This window comes from Pan troglodytes, chromosome 7 (genome assembly GCF_028858775.2).
Source record: "Pan troglodytes isolate AG18354 chromosome 7, NHGRI_mPanTro3-v2.0_pri, whole genome shotgun sequence".
Lineage (NCBI taxonomy): Eukaryota > Metazoa > Chordata > Mammalia > Primates > Hominidae > Pan > Pan troglodytes.
This window is the reverse complement of record NC_072405.2, coordinates 19,657,794-19,677,532: the sequence shown is the minus strand read 5'-3', so window position 1 is coordinate 19,677,532 and position 19,739 is coordinate 19,657,794. Positions and strand designations below refer to the sequence as shown.

General features: G+C 44.5%; 1 protein-coding gene across 1 annotated transcript; it reads left to right on the top strand.

The window, feature by feature from the left end:
- Positions 1–17,655: 17,655 nt before the first annotated feature.
- Positions 17,656–18,790, top strand: DEFB103A (defensin, beta 103A). Its single transcript, NM_001129750.1, has 2 exons — positions 17,656–17,713; positions 18,645–18,790. The coding sequence occupies exons 1-2, from the start codon at positions 17,656–17,658 to the stop codon at positions 18,788–18,790; spliced, it is 204 nt and encodes a 67-aa protein (NP_001123222.1).
- Positions 18,791–19,739: the final 949 nt, after the last annotated feature.

Sequence of the window (19,739 nt, the reverse complement as noted above, 5' to 3'; positions counted from 1 at the left end):
TCCTGCCCTCCGTCCAGATCTGTTTTCAATTTGAGGATTCACCTGCCTTGTCCTTGCTAAGACACCTTCAGCCTGTGGTCAGGGGAAGCTGGGAAGAGGTGCTGGGAGACCCAGGACATTGCCAGTTGCTTCTCTGGCTGGCACTCAGAGGTGCGTGAACCCTCTGCCAACCCCAAGAGGGGCAGGAGGGTGCCTGGTGGTGGGCCGGAGCTCCAGCCAGCCAGCCGGGGCAGAAGGACTAGGCCTGGTCCAATGGGGGCCCAGGATGTTTTTCTTGGCAAATCCTCATACTTTTCACATAGCTCTTTCTTCTGAGATAAGTATGATAATCTCCACTGTATCTCTAAGGAATCAGCTTCCTGATATGACACAGTAACGAGGAATGACAGAGCTGTTCCCTCCTAGTACTCAAATTGGCTCGAATTTCAACCCCACTCTGAAGCTTTCCTGGCCCTCTACCCGCATTCCTGCCTGGCATTATCAATTGGTCTACGTCTCTGCCCCTCAGACACTTCGGTGCATCCTATCATAGGGTCTAGTCACTCTGTTGCCATCATTTATTTACATATTTATAGTCCTCCCACTAGACCTTGAGCTCCTCAAGGACAGGGCCTGGTACATAAATACTCATATTTACATCTTTAGTAACCAGTGAAGAACAATAAATATGAAATAGAGGAAGGAATGAGTGAATTAACCTAAGCCTCAAACACTGGTCTTCTTCAGTGTACCACTACTGTCCTTTTTAATCCAAGCACTGGGGCAGATTTCACCAGGGGATGCTGGGAAACCCCACTGCGATCGCGGCCACATCCTAGTCACAGCCTGAAGCCCGCATCCTTGTCTTATCTCTCACGATCCCCTGGTTTCACCGCCTTCTTCCTCTCCTCATTCCAGCCACTCCCCGTCCCATTGGGGTACTCGTCTCTACAATCGGTCAGAAGGTGGGGCAAAGCCTTTATTAGCTCTCCTTTATTATAGGGCTTCACAACAGAACTTGTAACCCCTTCATTTTCAGGGGCTTAACACTTACCCCACAGGAGGCAGCAGAGCTAACAGGGAGGCTCGATGTGTTGGGGCTGGAGAAGTGAAGAGTCCCCTGGCCCCTGAGTCTCCACACTGAGCATCTGCCTCTGACAGCATGACATGTGTATCTTCTGTCCCTCCCTCATGGAATCATAGACAGAAAAGGGACCCAGGATGTCACTAAATTGAAGCCATGCCCCAGTGAGCCTCATGGCATCCTGGAAAAAGCCCTGAACTAGGAATGAAAATGCCTGCGTCCTTGTCCTATGTCTGCCGTCCTTGACCTCACTGAGCTTTGGCCCTTCCTTGATAATTTGAACACACGCTGTTTGCTCTTTGATTTTGAAAACAAAGGATACACGAAATTCCTTATGAACCATACAGTATTGGGACTGTACAGGTGATTCATTTTATTAACTAATAATTGAATCTTCTTGATTCAAATAAGATACAGCAAATGTGATTTGAGATAGTTGTCAACCTGGAAAGAGTACATATTGCATTTTAACATCATACAGGTGGAGTAATTTAGTGACTAAAATACACACATGCAGATACATGTATAATTTACACATAGTGTCTCACTATGCAATTATAGCCAGAATGGATTTTTTTTTTTTTTTTTTTTTTTTTTTTTTTTTTTTTTTAGACTGAGTCTCACTCCGTCACCCAGGCTGGAGTGCAATGGTGCAATCTTGGCTCACCGCAACCTCCGCCTCCCAGGTTCAAGGGATACTCCTGCCTCAACCTTCCCAAGTAGTTGGAATTACAGATGTGCGCACCTGAACCTGGCTAGTTTTTAAATTTTTAGTAGAGACGGTGTTTCACCATGTTGGCCAGCTGGTCTCGAACTCCTGACCTCAGGTGATCCACCCTCCTTGGCCTCCCAAAGTGCTGGGATTACAGGCATCACCCACCGCGACTGGCCTAGAATGGATTTTTAAACCACCCATGCATGAGCCAATCTCCCACATAAGCTCAAAGTCTAAACCTTTTAGAGTTGGTCTGGGCTCTTCAGATCAAGGCAGTCAGGCCTGTCTTGCCACCTCTTGGAACACTTGAATGTGAATAATCGTCACAGAAAGGTGAGGCTCTTGTCCTGCCACCCATCTCTAAAGGTGATTTATTATCACCAAATCCCACCCCCATGACAATCCTGTGCTGGGCGATATGAGCAGGTCCATCCCACCGAAACTCCTCCAAGCCCCTATCCTTCCTCACATGAGGCAGAGACGGGCAGCATAGCTCTCCCAGGCTGATTATCGACCACTTGAAAATGGCTCTCTGTTAACATACTGCAACAATAAAGGGGTAAGATGGATTTTTAACAAAACAAAGAAGGAAACCTTTCAAAATACTACTCTTGCAGGACCATAGGCTATGTGCTTTAACAATAACACTGCAATACCTCAGAATACTAAAATTCCTCTTTTGGAATTGCCTTCCACATCCCCCTCTATGCACACAAATAATGTCATCTGTTCGGAATGAATTAAGAAATTCACCCAAAATTATAAAAGAAATTCACCCAAGGTCCTCGGCTTCCTCCCTCACTCTGCAGAGAAGCAAGGGTCCGCCACACTGAGAAGACCATAAATGGCATCTCTAAAATCCTGACGGTCCTCGGGATGGCGGGATGCCAGAGGTTCAAGCTTTTTCCAAGATTCCTCCCCATGGGATGCCATGGGTGTGTTAGATCACCTGCAGATTGTTCTACAGGTGACTCCACTGGAAGCTTAGTCACAGGTCTCGCCTGCAGGGAAACATGTGCCTGTCCTGCCTAAATCTGAGAATGCACACAAAGGAGTAGCCCACCCTATAGACAGGCTAGCAAGGGCTTCGTGGTCACTGTGGTTACCCAGAGGGAGGCCCCTGGGATGGGACACAAGCGCCGGCACAGACAAGGCCCAGGCAGATGGAGAGCTCAGACCAGATCTGTCCAGCATACAGGTATAGAAGAACTCTGCTGCTAAACTCCCAGGGGTCCAAGTACCTCCTGCAGGTAGACCTAGCAACACCACCTCTCCCAGCTCGTTGGAGCTTACTGAATGCTTTCTCCACTCCAGCTTCTATGCCGAGCACTGCCCATGCATTGATCCCAGGTCATCTATGGAGTGGCATGAATATGCCTACACTGCAGATGAGATACTTAAGACTCAGAAATGTGAAGTCACTTACCCAGAGCCACACAGCCGGGAGCCAGCAGACTTTTACCATGTCTATTTTAAGGTTTAAGAGGCATGTCTGCACGAAGCAAGTTAATGGTGGACCCTGATGGGCCCCCAACCTGGTGCACTTTCCCTTATGCCACATGGTTCCTATGCCATAGAATATAGGAGACATGCTGTTCACCCACAACGTCACTTCTAGCTCTCCCTCTCTTAATAAATAGTGCTTGTGACAATCACTGTGGTCATAACAAGGATAACAGAAGACCATGCGTTAAGAATTGCTTTTTATGTTTTACACTTGATCTGCAATGAAGTGGTTATTATTACTTGGACATGAAGAAGTGGAAACTCACCCAAGTTAAGAAACTTGCCCAAGAGCACACAGCTGGTAAAGTGGAAGAAAGGGGCGGAGTCTCCTATTCTCGCTGTGGTGGGAATGTGTGAAAGGAGTTGGGGTTTCTGCGAAATGCATGTGTTCCTGGATTTGGGCAAGGTGGAAAATGACTTGTGAGCTTTGCTCCATGCCGCTCTGGGAAGCCATCTCAAGGTATTTCACAGCTCACCTCAAGACTAAGAGATAAGGGACCCCTGCCCTGTCTCAGGAGAAGGAAGCAGACAGGAGCCTGGCAAGATGGTCCTGGAAGGAGGGAGATTTGTGTCTGTCCCAGCAGTGGGTATTGGGAGAAGCTGGTGGATGATTTTACACTCAAAAGTCTCCATCCCTTTGATCCATGTTAGCATAGCAGGCTTCTCCTCCTGTCATTTGAACTTCCAAGGAGAGGTTTGAATCCACTGTTCATCATATTTCCCACTCAAAAATATAAATGGAACTAGAGGCACAGTTCCATGCCTCTAGACACTGGCTTAAGCCTGTTGTCAGGCCTTGAATTGCCAGCTTCTCGTGTCCTGGGACTCCAATGCAGGGCTGCAGGGAGAGAGAAGGGTCAGGCTCAGACATAAGACCCATCACTACAGGAGGCTCCCCTGGTCCCCGAGTGGGTCTGCATGGTGCAGAAAAGCAAGAGAGAAGCATAAATTCAATGTAGCAGAGCGAACTGGCTTCCTTCCTATGGTAGGATCCTGGGTACAGCATGGAAACTGAAAATGACAAGTGGGAAAGACTCAATGAGCAAGCACAGGGAGGCCAGCAGAGAGCAAAGCCAGGTCCCAGGCCCTGGGCATGGATTCAGCCACTGGTTTTGGTCTAAAAGCAAGATGGAGACATCCAAACCAAAGCCAGGTGGCCCGTAAAGGGGCGATGGGCACCAGACAGGAAGGAGGTCAAGAGCCTCCCTGACGCTGAGCCTGGTGCTCCCAGGCCTCCCTAGGTACCAGGCTGACTGTCCTGAAGCCTAGTCTGACCCCCGCATTGACTGCCTAAACCCCATCACAAGCTGCTCACTGTCCTCCTGGTTAGCCCCAAACTTCCCAATAGGGTCCCCAAGACCCCTTGTATAGAAGCCCCTGCTAAACTCCCCAGCCAGAACTGCTGCCTTGTTCATCTCCAACCAGCCCAAAGTATTTTTTCTTGTTGTTGTTTCTTGAAACAGGGACTCACTCTGTTGCTCAGGCTGGAGTGCAGTGGCACTGTTACCGCTTATTGCAGCCTCCACCTCCTGGGCTCAAGTGCTCCTCCCACCTTAGCCTCCCAAATACCTGGGACCACAGGCATGCACCATTGCACACTGCTAGTTTTTTTAGGTGTTGAGCCACCACTTCCAGCCCCAAGGTATTTTAAATTCCTGAACTCACATGCTTTTTATTTTCCAGTTTTGTACCCTCTGGTTCCTACACCTGGGACGTTGCTCACATTTTCCCCAGTTCACCCTTTAGCTTGCAGCTCTGACTACACTTTCTCCGGGAAGCTGACACTCAGGCCCGAATGTGGCTGGCTGCCGCTCCTGTGACTCCTCCACTGCTGGGCCCACCTGGAGCTGGAGTCTGTCACCATTCAACTGCCTCCTGTGTCTGCTGTCCTCTACAGACTCCTGTGCCACCCAGAGCCTGTGACCTGTGCACCATTTATTTTCCTGAATATTTAGCTCGATGCCTATGTTTGTGGAAAGAAGGAGGAAACGGAGGGAGGAATGAAAGTGGGAGTAAGGAAGGAAGAAATGAAGGAAGGAAGTTAAGGACTAGCCCAGTGGCTGGCACCCGGAAGAGTGACAGATCAGCCCCACCAGAATGTGGGGAGAGTCAAAGGGACTCTGTCCTCCCTTCCTGCCTCCCAGTTGACTCAGTGCCTAGATCCTGGGTGGGGGAGCCCATGGAGGGAAGCATCAGCTGCAAGGCCGGGTAGAGGGGCAGCAATGGGGGGACCAGGTGACAAAGAGACTCTCAGCCTCTCTGTAGGATTGACCAGGCATGTGGTAGTGCCTGGAAGTGGGGAAAGTTGCTACAGCTGAAGAAGTCTTGGAAGGCAGCATTTTGCCATCATTGTGCTTCTCCATCCTTCTTCCCCTAAAGGGGGGTGTCTTTCTATCCAATTCCTCCCACAAGACTCACGTGTCCTCCTCCAGGTGAGGAAAGCCTGGCAGACTCTAGCATGACTGGGAGTAAAGGTGGCTGGGCAATCTCAGCACCAGGAATGCACATTCACACCACGAGACAGGGCAAAGGCTAGGTCCCTTCCCGGCAGGGGGATGCGCCAGCCTCGGGCTTCCTGGAATTCTCATCTGCCTGACCAGCTGATGGCAGAGTCACGGTGACTCACAGGACTGAATATTCAGCTGCGATGTTCGATGCTAGGTGTGGTGCACGTCACAGGTGAGCAAAACCAAAGGAACTGGAAAAGCTTCACATTTGAGTTTACCATTGTCACTGAGTTGTTGTTACAGGGAGGAGCCTGAGGTGCAGACGGTATCAGCTACAGGCCAGGTTGTGTCTCTAAGCCAGATGAGTGTCCTCATCCTTAAGGAGTCATCTTCCTCTAATCCTCTGGTTCTCATCCCCATCTCGGCTGCTTTTGAAAATTAAATATTATGCCAAGGCACCTCCTGCAGTGACGTGACTTCCTTGTCTGGGGTGGATCTTTAGCTGTTATTATTAAGATACCTCATTGTGTTCATTCTGCATCCAGAGCCCAGAACCATTGCTTGAAGTACAGAGTTGTGGTTCTTCCTGAACAAAGTGTTTCTGGGTCCTCCTATGTGTTGTGAGCGTTGCCTGGAACCGAGGCCCTGCTGGGGGTCATGGTCTTCTGCTGTGGTCACCTCCATGTAAAAGGTGATGCCCTCTCTCCAGGAGCACACAGGAGGGTTGCAGTGGACCACAGTCACCCTCCCCTGACCAAAAGTTCCCTCAAACTCCCTCACACTTTTGTACGAGACCTATGCAGTACAAACAGAACATTTTATCAAAGTTTCTGGAGATTTCATCAAAGAAGGGCAACAAATTAAAGTCTGGAAAATTAATGCTTTTCCCAGATTCCAAAAGGGAAGTTTCTTTGCTTAGGTCCTTTAAAAGGCCAGTGGGCTCTTACATGTTCCAGCCTCAGTCTCTTGACCCCAAGTTGTCCTCCTCCTTCATTCACCCTCCTTCTCTCCTTCACTGCTTGGGAGTGCAGTCTTGCTTCACTGCTCTCCTTTGCTCCCTCCCTCCCACCTGCCAGCAGTGAGGACACCACTTGATTGTTCCAGCACCTCTTTCCCTTCGCTTAAACAGGCTGGAGCAGTCACTGAGAATAGCAGCAGGAATATCATGGGTATCTAGTGACACCCAAGCTCCAGAGAACATTAGGCCTGAGGGGCTGAGTTCTCTAAAATGCCTTGTCTACTGGGTACTGGTCCAACCCTCAGGCTGTCTCCATGCATGCCCACCAGGGTGAGTGCCAACAAACTTATATCTTAGCTCATGAACCTGTTAGATAGAACATCTGTACAACTCCCCAGGACAAATGTTAGGTTCTGAGGACAGTACAGTCTCAACCCCAAGTGAAGAAAGAAATATTTCCCTGAGTACTCAGATGCTTCTCACCTCCCCAAGAGCTAGGATCTCATTGTTCACCAAAGTAGCATTTGATTTCTTTCCTGCTCCACCTCATGCCTTCTTGGATCATTAAGGTACACTGTCACCCTCTTTTTGTATCTCAGGAGGTGTTGAACCTGGATTCTTCAAGTTAGGATCAAATTAAATATTTTTTTTCTTCCTGGAAAAAAGGAAAAAAAGGTAAGAAGAAGTTGGAACCTTGAAAAAAGAACAAATAGATTGCAGGGTAGGGAAAGAAACAGCTATCTCATTTATTTGGCTGAGTAGCCTTTATGGAAATAAAAATAGAGAAAAAGACTTCCTTTTCAAAGAAGCTGTCCCCAGGAAATGGAGAAATGCCAAAAACCACCTCTGTGCACATGCTCGTATCAGAGATGAATAGAGAAGAGGAGGGTACTGATTTCCACTCCTATAATCTTCCGTCTCCAAAAACTAGATAAAGAGATTTCATTGTGTTTTTGAGAAAAACTAAAACACATTTTTGGTTTGCCATTGCACAGAATGGCATGAGGAACTCAAAGTCTGACTTAAAGAAGATGCTCAGTTTTGAGATTGAATTAATGGGCAACTGCTCAAAGATGTGATATTCTTAAATACACTCTGAGATCTGAAGTTAACAAAGAGAAAAAAAATAGTGCATTGATTTTATAAGCAAAGTAACTACAAACACTAAAGAAAAACAATTAACAACATGACAATAGTAAGTCATTACCTATCACTTTGAATGTAAATGGATTAAATTTTCTAATCAAAACATGTAAAGTGGTTGAATGTATCAAAAAGCAAGGTCCAACTATATGCTGTCTACAACAGACTCACTTTAGCTAGAAGGCCTCACATTGGCTGAAAGTAAAGGGATGGGAAAAATATTCCATGCCAGTGGTAATCAAAAAGAGCAAGAGTGGCTGTTCCTACATCAGATAAAAGAGACTTTAAGTCAAAAACTGTAACAAGAGACAAATAAAGTTATTATATAATGATAAAGTGGTCAATTCATCAAGAAAATAAAACAATTATAAATATATAAAGCAAAGATTTAGAGAACTGAAAGGAGTAACAGCAATTCAGTAATATCAGAGACTTCAACACCCCACTTTCAACATTGGATATGTCATCTAGAAAGAAACACAATAAAGAAACAGTGGACTTGAACAACACTAAAGACCAAACGGACCTGACAGACATATACTGAACATTCTATTCAACAGCAGAATACACATTCTTCTCAATGGCACGTAGAATATTCTCCAGAGTAGATAACATGTGAGGCCACAAAACAAGTTAACAAATTTAAGAAGATTAACATCATATGAAGTATGTTTTACCAACCACAATGGTATGAAACTAGAAATGTCTGTGTGTATGTAGAAGTGTGTGTCTTTTTCTGTAAAGAGGGAGGGATAAGATGTATTCTAGATGTAAGGAAGAGAGAGAAGAACATAAGAGCTCTAATGTTCTAACATAAGAATATGTGGCTCTGATCTGGGATTTCCCTGAAGTTTGCGTGAGCGGGACTTGTGGATCTAGATGTTATCACATCACAGAACTTTGCAAAGGCCATATTGAACTAAAAATTGGCCAGTGTCCTGGACCCAAGATACAAGCAGATGGTAAAAGAACATAATTTCTCTGTTTTAGGGAAGATCTCAAAATAAGCATCATTCAAGTGGTTCCCCAAAGTCCATCAGAGCCAGGCCAGTGAGAGATATTAAGGAATTGGCTACTGCAGTGCATTGGAGCACTCATGTACTATGTAAAGAAGCTGTCCCCAACCTTTTTGGCACCAGGGACTAGCTTTGTAGAAGACAATTTTTCCATGGACCAAGGTGGGGGAGATGGTTTTGGAATGATTCAAGTGCATTACATTTATTGTGCACTTTATTTCTATTATTACATTGTAACATACAGTGAAATAATTATACAACTCATCATAGTGTAGAATCAGTGGGAGCCCTGAGCTTGTTTTCCTGCAACTAAAGAGCTCTATCTGGGGGTGATAGGAGAGAGTGACAGATCATCAGGCATTAGATTCTTATAAGAAACATGCAACCTAGATCCCTGGCACGCACAGTTCACAATAGGGTCCGCACTCCTATGAGAATCTAATGCTGCCACTTATCTGACAGGAGGTGGGGCTCAGGTGGTAATGCAAGTGATGAGGAGCAGCTTTAAATACAGATGAAGCTTCGCTCACTTGCCTGTCACCCACCTCATGCTGTGTGGCACAGTTCCTAACAGTCCAGGGACTGGTACTGGTCCATGGCCCAGAGGTTGGGGACCTGTGATGTAACGGGACAAGAGATTTTTGGATAAATCTTAGTGTTACATGTAGAAACGTGGGCCCTGGTGGTTTAATCATTGAATTTTTCTGAGGAAGTCAGAAAACTGAATTTTTATACAAAATTTTTAGTTTTTTAAATGTTGACACCTAATATCAAAATACGTCGATGGACTATATTTTACTCATGGGCTTCCAATTCAAGACTCTGGTTTAGACGCAGGAATCAGCTTGACTCAATTCAATGAACCATGAAGACTTAGACCTGTAATGACCTCAGAAATCCATGATTCCTTTCCCTTTTGTAGGCAGAATAAAAAATGGAAGGGCTAGACTTGGTCAACAGTTAGTCTAAATTTACGTAGTAAATTTGTAAAAAAACTGGGATTGAAACATAGGTCTCTAAATCTCTTCCATTCTTTGCACTATACCTCACTATATTTGTTATCCATTGCTACATAACAAATTATCCCAAAAATTAGTGGATGAAAACGAGAAACATTGTTATCTCACACATTCTGTGGATTGTAGAAACCAGGCATGGCCCAGCTGGGTGCTTCTAGATCAAGCTCAGTCATGAAGTCGCAGTTAAGCTGTCAGCCAGGGCTGCAGTTGTATCTGAAGCCTACACAGGGAAGGATCTACTTCCATAAACTCACTCACATGGTTATTGGAGGGAGTTAGTTCCCTGTGGGCTGGTATATTAAGAGCCTTAGTGACTGCCTAGCTGTTGGCCAGAGAAGCCCCTCAGTTCATTGCCTTGTAGGTCTCTCCATAGGGCGACTCAAAACATGGAAGCAGGCTTCCACAAGAGCAAGAAGAGTGAGAAGGCATCCAAAACTGAACCCACAGCCTTTTTATAGCTTACTCTCATGACTTCTGAGATTAGGTTATAATCTATTGCTTCATAGACTTATAATCTATTTATTAGAAATGAGTGAATGAGGCCAGCTCATAATCAAAAGGAGCGGCTTACACCAGAGCATGAATAACAGCATTTCACAAAGACAGGAATCCTTGGCAGCAATCGTAGAGGCTTCCTGCCACACTCAGTGTCTCATAAATTTATGCCAGGGATCAGAAAACTATGGACTACTGGCTAAATCCAGTTGCCACCCAGTTTTATAAATACATTTTTATTGGAACAAAGCCACGGCCATTTGTTTATGTATTGTTTATGACTGCTTCTGTACTATAGCTGCAGAATTAAGTAGTTGCAACAGAAGCCACATGGCCAGCAATGCCTAGAAATATTTACTGTCTAGCCCTTTACAGAAAAGGTTTGCTGGCCCCTAATATACGCAATCATAAAACCTCTTGAAAAATAGGGAAGAGGAGATTGAGTCAGAGATGTCAAATTCATCATTTTATTGAATTTTTCTTGGTGCTCTAGCACCATAAATACCATGCTATGTAATTTTATAAGGCAGTTAGCTGGAAATTCTCAAAACAGGAGTAGCCTTGTGGTCTGAGCCAAGTGGGTGAGGTGTAGCTTCCATTCCCCAAGCCCTCTCTCATTTATTCTCCACCACATATAATCATTTACCTTTCCACTGGGAAACCCCACACCAAAAACCTTTGACAGAAACATTGATATAAAATATAACTACAATAACCTGAATAATAAAGCAAGTAGTTAGCATAATCTGTGAGCCTGATGGTCCTGGGCTTCAAATTTTAGAAAGTTATTTCATTTGTCTTAGCCTTAGTTTCCTAATCTTTTTTTTTTTTTTTGAAACAGAGTTTTGCTGTCACCCAGGCTGGAGTGCAATGGTGTGATCTGGGCTCACTGCAACCTCCACCTCCCAGGTTCAAGCAACTTTTCTGCCTCAGCCTCCCAAGTAGCTAAGATTACAGGTGCCCACCACCACTTCCAGCTAATTTTTGTATTTTCAATAGACACGGGGTTTCACCATGTTGGCCAGGCTTGTCTCAAACTCTTGACCTCAGGTGATCCACCCACCTTGACCTCCCAAAGTGCTAGGATTACAGGTGTGAGCCACTGTGCCTCCTCCTTCTCCTTAAGTAAAAATTCTGATACCTACTTTATGCCTTTTTTTGTCAGAGAAATGCATTAAAGCACCAATTGCCATGCCAGGTACGTAATAACAGCTCCATAGATACTAGCCACCATGTGCAAATCATTTAATAGTCATCCATGGCCTATTACCACATCAGTCAATAGGCTCATCTCAATTACCAGTTCTGAAGAAAGGATAGTGGCAGATGACCTGTTTTAACAAAAAAGTCCCCTGGGTCACACCTTTTGCCTTGGATGCATCACTTCCCCACCTCTGCTGCCAGCCCATTGATGAGTTGACCTCATGATTGTTTTGTAAGAGCCATCTGTCCCCTAAAAGTCCTCCCTGAGGAAGCAGCCATCAGAACTGTGTAGGCTGGTGGCCAGAGGTAGTATAGGGTGTGTTTTTACTGGGACAGGGCCATGATTAAATAGAAAGAACCTGGTTGGAGTTACACAGGCTAAACAGAAGGTGAGGTACTATTACGCACTTCATTCTATTTGTGGCGAAAATATTGCTGCCAAATGGGTAGAAAAATGTCTTTAGGGTAGCTTTATATGAATTTCTCATACACTTATCCCCTCCTTGATTTTGCCTATAGGAATTAGGAGAGTCAGTCCCCATCTTGTCAAGCATGATTTTAGAAACTCTGGGAAAGGCATGCAACCCCACATCACTGCTAAGCCTATAAATTCCTAAACTAGTTTGAGCCTGTTTTAAAAAGATGCCATATGTTAAGCCTGGCTCTCTCTCCATAGCATGTCTCCCTCAGTGCCTGCTGGCATCACCACTTTAATTCTAATTGATGGGACCGCCACCTACCCTGTCCCCTGAACAGTATCCCTAGGCTGCCTCCTCTCTTAATTCCTTCTCTCATGCTCAACCATTGTATTAACTCTTGATTGCTTCTTCTAGATGGCTCTGGCACTCAGGTCTGCCTTTCTCCCACTGGCATCCAAAACACAGCAGCCCTGAGTTCAGCTCTTGGTCTTCTGGCCTTCAGTCTCGTAAGCCTCTGCTCCACCCTCCATATCATATCTGCACCAAAGCATGATACCAGCATTCCCTAAAGGCAAGGGTTACTGGGGGCCATTGCAGTGGCTGCCTGCCACACTCAGTATCTCACGAATTTATTTATGTTTTGTTAAACCATAAGTGTGTTCAGATTGTTCTCATGTTGTAAATCATTTGTTGTCTTTGCATTAGCTGCTAGTGTTCTCTCCCTATTTCCTTGCTCTTCTGGAAGTATTTCTTCTTTGTGATATTCATCCTGAGCATCCTAGGAGATACTCTAGGATTTGAAAATAATTCTTATTATCTAAAGGGTGAAAGCAACATAGGACTTGAGTATGTACTTTCTCATTAACATAAGGACATAAATGAAAAGACACCATCTATTAAAGATAATAAGAAATGTTCACAAATAGTATATGGCATTCATTATGGAACTTGGTAGAAGCTCCAAGTGTCATGCAAAATGCGCTCTGCAGAACTGCAGAGGAGGGAGGGATCACTTTCAACTGGGGTGACTGTGATCATGAGGAACTGGTATTTGCGTTGGTCCCTGAAAATTATGCAAACCACTTTGTAGAAAGAATTGGCTGATGCCTGTAAACCCAGCACTTTGGGAGCCCGAGGAGGGCAGGTCCCTGGAGATCAGGAGTTCAAGACCAGCCTGGCCAATGTGGTGCAACCCTGTCTCTACTAAAAATACAAAAATTAGCTGGGCATGGAGGCACAAACTTATAGTCCCAGCTATTTGGGAGGCTGAGGTGGGAGAATCGCTTGAACCCGGGAGGTGAAGGTTGCAGTGAGCCAAGACTGCGCCACTTCACTCCAGCCTGGGAGACGGGGTGAGATTCTGTCTCAAAAAAAAAAAAAAAAAAGAAAGAAGAGTCAGAAAGAATCTAGTTTCCAGCATCTATCACCAAGCAATCTGGAGAGTGAAGTTGATATTTACAGAAAAAGTGATGTAAAGATTGGTTGAGAACATTGGGGAAATGGTCCAGACTAGAGATGAAGATGGAAGGTAGCTGCATGCAGGCATAGATAACCACATCCCAAAGATCATATGAAGCCAGCAGAGGCCCACGAGTAAGCATCTGGAATACAGTTAGGAGCATGGGAGCATCAACAGGCCTTTCCCCATTTGGGAAATGCAGATAAGTGTATCAACATTATTAAATTACTGCATGATTCAAATGAAATAAATGCAAGTAAATTGCTTAGCACAGTGTCTAGAACATAATATGTACTCAATAAATCTGTTACAATGACTTGACGATGATCATGAGGAGGAGGATCATTATCATCATCATCATTATGATTGCCATGAAAATGTTAAATTCTTGAAGATGCTCCCTTTTGGGGACTTCAGGGACAGGAGAAGGAGGAAAAGTTCCATGATGAATCAAAGGCAGTAATGGGAAGGATAGGAGGAGACAATGGAAAGCGGATGTCTGTTATATCGTGTTACTGTCAGCTTGTATCTTTTTCCATTAGACTGGGAAATAGTGAAAATTCAGAGCCTAGAGGGTGAATATTGTTTATCTTTCTTTCCTGCACAGCACCAGGTCCTAAGACCCTAATACAGAGCAGATGTCCATGAAGTTCTCTGGACGTTGAATTGAAATCGAGGGATAGGTTTCTGAAAGTGGCCTTATGAGGCACATGTTGCAAAATGGTCAGGTTGGAAGATTACAGACAAAAAACTCACTGAGCTGGGGATGTAAAAGGCTTGGCTGGACTTAGGAAGAGTAGTTTGGACAGATTTCTTGAGACGCTAGGATGCAAAGAATTTAGGGACAATGGGGTGATGGAAAAGGGTACACACCTAAGTATAGACCACTACACATGAGTGTAGACTACCAGTAGTCAAGGGATGACTCTGAGAGCAGGCAGAGAAATGACTGGACATCCTGGCTTCAGGTCACAATGCTGCCATTCACTACAGCATGTCATTCAACCTCTCTGAGCCTCAGTGTCCTCATCTATAAAATTGGAAAAATGTCTGCCTTTATTTGTATAACTTATATAATGGTGGTTGTGACAAGATTAATGGCTGCAAAGGAGAATGGCTCAGCCAAACTTCATCTTAGACTATGTCAAGATGAAGAAGAGTTGACATCCTGGATTCCCGTGCTGGGAGCCCATGCCAGAGTCTTGATATCGTTAACCGAGGGTCACGTGGGTGATACTTGGGTGATACATGGGTCACATGGTAATTTGCAATGTACAAGTCAATTTCACACCATTAACTCATAGGGCTTTCACTGTGACCTAAACAGGAAATGTACTGCTCTCTGTGCTTTGTTGCTGAGTTACAGATGCTCACAGAGCTTAGGTAATTTATTCAGGTAAACCCACGCCATACACAGTAGGGCTGAGTGATGGCCCAGTGACGCCTCACTTCAGACCTGGTGTTTGTCTTCTACATAGCTCTGCCCTTCAGCCACAAACTTGGACCAATCACATCTCGGCTCCACATTTTAAGAACAGGATTTAAAAAATAATAATTAAAGGAAAGTCTGACATGAACAAAGGTGATAAATAACTAAATTTTCTCTTCCTCGCTCAACCTAATCAAAATTGTCGAAATGCTGGCTGTGAGAGCTACAAGGAAACCAAGCACATGGGTACAAAAATTTGCAGGATCTGCAGTTCCAAGCGCTGTGACTCAGAGCCCAGGGGCAGGGAGTGACAAGACCCAGCTCTCGTTAGTGTTGTGAGGCTTCAGACACATGAATCTATTCACCCAACTATTAGACAGCACACGTGTACTTGTTATCATTTGAGAGGCTAAAAGTATTTATGACATGAAAAGGATTATAATAAGCCAAAAAGAGGGCAATTCACAGTTATCAGTGGCTCCCTGGAGTAGAGAAGTAAATTACACAGTCTCTCTCTTCTATTGTTTGAAATTTTACCATAAAAATGCATTACTTTTATAATTTTCTTAAAACACGTAAGTCCCTCTCAAAACGGATTTTGTGTGTCTGGAGTATGTCCAAACTTGAAAAGGCTGATTGTCACAGCCCAATCTCCAATTTCCAGCTCCCAAATTAGTTGACAAGAAAAAGTGGCACTTTTTCCTCCCCAAGGAACCTTTATGAAATAGTGGTGTTGCCATAAAAATGCCTCCCAGTCTATGAAGGAACAGGTTAGACCAGGGGTTCACCTGTGGAAGTCTATTCTCCATGTGGAAAAGCAAGTCATCTCCAGCGTCTGACTGTCTTCACCCCAGGCTGAGGGCTGGTGCTAATCCTCTACAACACCCAATGCCATCGTTATCTCTGACATAGTAAGACTGTGAAGTCAGCACCCATCCCACCCACACTCACCTCCTTCCCCCATTTATAAATATCTCCAATTGCTTCGTCTGAAATCATGAACTTGAGAGGAAAGTTAGATTTTAAAAAGAAGCATCTACATATCTAAAGTCTTAAATCTGCTGATTGAGCTCCACTCTTGGCTCAAAGAGTTATCTTTGAGTTATGATGAGTTATCTTTCTTCTACGTTTCTGCAGCCCTGTGCTTGAAATCTTCCTATGACTCCCATTAGAATCCATCCTAAATTTATCATTTGACTGTCTGCCCATCTACCTGGCCCTACATGGAGCTTCTGGAGAGAAAGAACCAAGACTGGTCCCTCTTGGTATCTCATCCACTTCACCCTCACCTATGCTGAAAACATGATACTTGTCCCTTCCTATAGTATGTGTTCAGAGTTTTCTTACTGAATCTGACAGGTGTGGTGCACCCAAATTCTGAACACACACTCCCAGAACTAACACACCCTTGATCCTTAGTGGATCCGTTATAATTGCATTCACACGAAGCAGCAGCTAGGAGACATCACGGTGACTTCAGCTCCCAATTGAATTGTCATTGACTTACTTAGTTCCCAATTGATAGTCAACCAAATACAACCCATCCATTGGATTCCTGAACATTTAAGTTTAATAGCTGTTTTTTTTTTTCTTTTTTAGCATTTTTCCCTCTAAACGTTGAATCTATATGCAGGGGAAATCATCTGGCCCCTGGACTGCCTTGAATGCTCCTGAGTCAAGAGTAACTTGAGGTCTTAAATGTCTATTCTGAAGCCCCTCTTTTGCACAGGGACAGTCATTGACTAGGAGGAGATGCCAGTCTATTAAATCTATCATCCCAGCATCCTCTTTCTCTGATGAAGTAAAATTAAACACCTTCTTTACTCATAAATTTGGTAGGTTTTAGACAATGATGAAGAATCGGACATGGGCCGCACACAGTGGCTCATACCAGTAATCCCAGCAATTTAGGAGGCTGAAGCAGGAGGATTGCTTGAGCCCAGGAGTTCACATCTGGGCTTGAAACCAGTCTGGGCAGCATAGTGAGACCCCATTTTATTTTCTACAGAAAATTTAAAATCTAGCCATGTGTGGAGGTATGCGTTTGTGGTCCCAGCTACTCAGGGGGCTGAAGTGGGAGGACCTCTTGAGCCTGACAGCTCAAGCTGCTGTGAGCTGTAATCATGCCACTGCACTCCAGCCTGCACAACAAAGTGAGACTCTGTCTCTCAAAAAAAAAAAAAAAAATGAAAGAATGAGACATGTTTCACTCAAATTATAGCACCCCATCATAGGCCAAGGGCCAGGCGGTCAGCTAACCTTGAATGTAGCCCATTTTCCTCCCTTACCTCACTACCAAAAAGCCAGTCCTATTGCCAGGTATTGAATATGTCCAGGGCTGGATTTATTTGGTCCCCAGGAGGGTCTTAGACTCTCCCAGCATTTTAGGAAGAGGAAAAAAGCTCCAAAGTAGCAAAGTACAGACAAGTCAGCCCCTAGTCACATGCCCTGAGACTATTCTCCAAAGGGGGCATTCTTGCCCATGCCAGCCCTATCTGTACCCACACCCCAATCCGACCCACACCCAGACAAGCCCCTGGAGTCCAGAGAGCACCCGGACAGCCACAAATCCATAGGGAGCTCTGCCTTACCATTGGGTTCCTAATTAACTGAGTGAGTGGGTGTGTTCTGCATGGCGAGAGGCATTGGAATGATGCATCAGAAAACATGTCATAATGTCATCACTGTAATATGACAAGAATTGCAGCCGTGGCTGGAACCTTTATAAAGTGACCAAGCACACCTTTTCATCCAGTCTCAGCGTGGGGTGAAGCCTGGCAGCTATGAGGATCCATTATCTTCTGTTTGCTTTGCTCTTCCTGTTTTTGGTGCCTGTTCCAGGTAAGATGGGCTGGGAAATCTAAGGATTGAGCTAATTGAGAATATATAATTCAGAGTCAGTATTTCTCCATCCGTCAGAGTGCTTTGGACCAAGCAGATTTGTTATATGGGAACTAGGCATCACCATTTTTTTTCAGACAAGAATCATTAAGAGGCCAAGTGCGGCGGCTCATGCCTGTAATCTCAACATTTTGGGAGGCCGAGGTGGGCAGATCACGAGGTCAGGAGTTCAAGACCAGCCTGGCCAAGATGGTGAAACCCCGTCTCTACTAAAAATACAAAAATTATCTGGGCACGGTGGCGGGCACCTGTAATCCCAGCTACTCGGGAGGCTGAGGCAGAGAATTGCTTAAACCTGGCAGGCGGAGGTTGCAGTAAGCCGAGATCATGCCACTGAACTCCAGACTGGGTGACAGGGTGAGAGTACACCTCAAAAAAAAAAAATCATTAAGAAACTAAATAGCTCCCCAAAGGTATCTCTTTCCCCAACTCTTCAAGGGAAGATTATTATACCAGCTGATGAGACATGAATCAGACATAAAATTTTAATATAGCAGGAAAGATTGATTTACTCTGAGAATAGAAGCACAGGCTCCTGTTTTACTAAGTGCGGTGGTTGGAGGTGGAATGTTTGTGCTACCTCTGAGGACACCACAGCCTCAGCACCCCCACTGTTCCTGCGGCAGTCACAGGGTCACACCACTTCCCCGGTGCCACTGTGGGTCCACAGCTGAGCTGCAGCCTTAGAAACATTGTCTATGGGTTGTTTAGTCATACCTTTATTTTCCTCCTGATTTTATAGAAAAAGGAAAAAGAAACAAAAGAATACAAGAAAAGCAAGAGATGAGTTATTTGAGGAATTCCAGAAGCCTTGTATGTGTACTAAAAGCCTTCCTAAAACCTTTCTGTGTGTGCTATTTTGTCATTGCAGGTCATGGAGGAATCATAAACACATTGCAGAAATATTATTGCAGAGTCAGAGGCGGCCGGTGTGCTGTGCTCACCTGCCTTCCAAAGGAGGAACAGATCGGCAAGTGCTCGACGCGTGGCCGAAAATGCTGCCGAAGAAAGAAATAAGAACCCTGAAACATGACGAGAGTGTTGTAAAGTGTGGAAATGCCTTCTTAAAGTTTATAAAAGTAAAATCAAATTACATTCTTTTTTAAAAAAAAATTAGGAGCTTGATTTTTTTTTTTTTAAATCTGGATATTTTGGTACTTGTTTCCAAACAGACAACTCAGAAAATCTTAAGGACTCACCTGTCATTCAAAGAAAGTAGAATCTCTGGAGAAATCTATAAGGGAGCCCGACCTTATTATCCAAGGGTTACCGGGTTCTATTCCTCCTTTGTGAATGTTATGCCCCAGTGAAGTTGGACTATTCACTCTCTTGGAATATGCCCTTTGCTTTCATGTCATCCAAGCCTTGGGCCTTTTCAGTCCCTCTACCCCAAATGGCATCTCTCCACCAAATCTATCTCTAAGGTTTTCATGCATCCCTCAGGGGCTATCCCAATTCCTTCCAAAAACTTTGTCTTCAGAGAAATAAGGAAACTGGCTCTTCCTCAGATATTCACTTTGCTTTCTCTCACGGATGCCTCTGCTCTGGTTGACCTCATGTCTGCCTCACTCCTCCAACTTCATCTCTAAACTTTAAACTGTCCTTCAGGGACTGTCTCACATTTTATCTCCACCTTAAAAACACAGGTGATTTCCCAAATGCTTACAGTCTTTCCTCTGGTTCACCACAGGGTTCTGACTTGAGTCCTCCATCTACAACCCTTGCTTGGTTTTTACATTGTGTACACTGACATATTGCCAATCTCCATATTAGATTTTGTGAGCCTTAAAAGCAAGGAGTTTGTCTTAATTCTTCCTGTAGTGCTTGTAAAGTGCCCTGAGCATGAAGGCTGCTCAACAAGTATTTATTGAATTGAAGTACATTCAAATGATTTATTGATTGAATTATCTTTAATCATTCAAATGATTTGGAGGTACTGCAGTTTAACTATCTAGTGCTCTCTCAA

What these genes read in the sequence shown, in the direction of transcription:
- DEFB103A (NM_001129750.1), top strand. Translation starts at nt 17,656, where the DNA reads ATGAGGATCCATTATCTTCTGTTTGCTTTGCTCTTCCTGTTTTTGGTG. An exon ending in GTTTTTGGTGCCTGTTCCAG is followed by an intron (nt 17,714 to 18,644) that starts GTAAGATGGGCT and finishes TTGTCATTGCAG; the next exon opens with GTCATGGAGGAATCATAAAC.